This window comes from Rhagoletis pomonella, unplaced genomic scaffold (genome assembly GCF_013731165.1).
Source record: "Rhagoletis pomonella isolate Grant_MI unplaced genomic scaffold, Rhpom_1.0 Rhpom_scaffold_12248, whole genome shotgun sequence".
NCBI lineage: Eukaryota > Metazoa > Arthropoda > Insecta > Diptera > Tephritidae > Rhagoletis > Rhagoletis pomonella.
This window is the reverse complement of record NW_023470777.1, coordinates 1-2,382: the sequence shown is the minus strand read 5'-3', so window position 1 is coordinate 2,382 and position 2,382 is coordinate 1. Positions and strand designations below refer to the sequence as shown.

At 36.2% G+C, this 2,382-nt stretch overlaps 1 protein-coding gene across 1 annotated transcript; it reads left to right on the top strand.

The window, feature by feature from the left end:
* Positions 1-365: 365 nt before the first annotated feature.
* On the top strand, positions 366-2,090 carry LOC118756809 (malectin-A-like). The gene has a single exon (XM_036491549.1). It carries the CDS (start codon positions 1,436-1,438, stop codon positions 1,829-1,831), a length of 396 nt encoding a protein of 131 aa, XP_036347442.1. The 5' UTR covers positions 366-1,435; the 3' UTR covers positions 1,832-2,090.
* Positions 2,091-2,382: the final 292 nt, after the last annotated feature.

The following is a 2,382-nucleotide window of genomic DNA, read 5'->3' as shown; positions in this document are numbered from 1 at the left end:
AATTTCTTGGTGACTGGCGGCGATGACGATACAATAAGATTGCTTGATTTATTAGAAGGTCGGCCAATTTATACACGGTAGTAGTGCACTTTAGCGGAACCATATAAAATACATTTTTTCCTGTATTCAACAGTTGCCCGTTTGGAAATCTAATTTGCATACATTTGATGCCAATAGCGCGCAACAAACAAGCCAGTTCTCAAAGAGCCCAAATTGATTTTAGTCATGCAACAGCTCCACATAACTCCGCCATAGACACACCAGTTGCTGGAGTACCAAAAAGCTGTGATGACAGTATTTTAATTGATCCACGACAATCGGTGGCATATGGAATACGTGATGGAAATTTTCTGGTGCTTGATAGCCAATATACTACAAGAGTGAAACGCTGTGATAGTATTTTTTCTCAAATTTTCATCTTTTATTTTTATTTCTTCCACAATGCTAGCAACTTGACTGCACGTGTTGAATCCAGTGTGGCCAGAAAATTTTTGTTGAAAATCCATAAGGTTCGCTATTGGATAATGATAATGTTTTTATAAAGTTAATTATAGAAATTTTAATTTGGACCAAAATGACTTACCCTTATGTTTTAACAAATAGTGATCCATACTTTTTATCTTATGGAAAGTCATAAAGCCGAGTGTGAGCTGCACAAAGCCAACTTTGAGCGCGAATTTTCACAGGCAAAATCTATTCAAAAACAAATTCATAAATTTCATTATTAATGTCTACCTGTCGTGCACGGAAAATTGATGACAAAAACTAAAAGTTTTTTGCCAACCATCCAAAAAAAAAAACCAATCTTCAAGCGCTGGCAAATATTTTCACTTCGAGCGTTGGCATCAGGAACGCGCCTTCTCCTTTACCCAAATACGTTTTTTGAATGGATGAAAAGAAAAGGCACGCTCCTGATGTTCACTCTCGCTACAATTACAACGTGTTGTCTCTTTTTATAGATTCATGTTCTTTGGTATGGAGTTTTAATTTTGTTATAATTATCTTCATGTGAATATATTTCTGATTATTTATGAAAAATATCTTTTTTGAAGCTAATAGACTTCGGGCAACACTGATTGAATCAGTCAAAAATGTGTACAGAGCTTCTCAAACTTTTGCGATTAATTCGTTACCCAGTTTAATCGATATGCCGATTACTCCGAATTATCACCAGTTCTGATTACAAACAGCTGTTTGCTGCGTGGATAATTGGTTTTTTTCGTTGACAAAACTTTATACACGATTGTATAGCTCAGAAGGAAAGTACTATATATTTTCCTCATTTTCTTGTTGACGAAACATTTCGAGAAGTGACGAAAAAGATCAAGAGTAGTCGGTACTTTTAACCAACGTCAGCAAAAACACGGTGCCATTCCGGACGTGAGCGTGTCTCGAATCGAACGCTGCAATTTATTTATAGCGGTTTATTCACAAAATGTGGTCTAATAACAATCACAAGTCGCCGCTTATGTTGTTGGTTGTGTGTTTGCTGTTGACCTGTTTTTATCCCAGCAGCGTACTGGGAAACCTCAAGGTCATCTACGCGGTGAATGCTGGCGGCCAGGAACATACTGACAAACATGGCATACATTATAGTGCTGATCCATTACATGGACGCATTGGTACGGCATCCGATTATGGTAATCATCTACTATTGATAGGACGCGTGGCGGAACAAGACGAGGTACTCTATCGCACGGAGCGCTATCACACGGCAACCTTCGGTTATACATTACCGATAGACGGCGATGGCGAGTATGCGCTGATAATGAAGTTCTGCGAGGTCTATTTTAATGAGCCGAATAAAAAGGTAAGCGCTTCTATCTGTTGATAGACGAACAGCTTTTATAATTAAGGGTACCGATAGGCATTATCTGTAATTTCAATACACTTATTGGTAATGGAAATTATTGGAAACGCCCACTGCATTTAATAACTTAATATACATATATATGTATATGTATTTATGTAAGATTCATTATCAAATTTCTAGAGGAGTAATTATCATGAATTTGGGAGATAATGAGCCGGAACGTTAATCGAATCAAAATTTAAAACGATTCGAATTATAGTGCTAAAGAGATTTTATATTTATATGTACATATTTAAGTAATGTACACACAAATATGTATACACACGTTTTAGCTAGCTTTAGAGAATTCTGTATCGTTAGTAAATAGAGTTTCTTCGAAAGAATATTTGCGGTTTTAGCCGATTAAAAAACTCCAGATAACAGATTACTCATAGAATCGCTAAAATATTTTTTATAAAATTAGCATTTTTCAAAGCACATGTATACGTATGTATGTATGTACATAAATGCCATATTAGCAACACACACTGGCACGAAAAACTGAATTACCATCAGAGGGGTGGTTCACT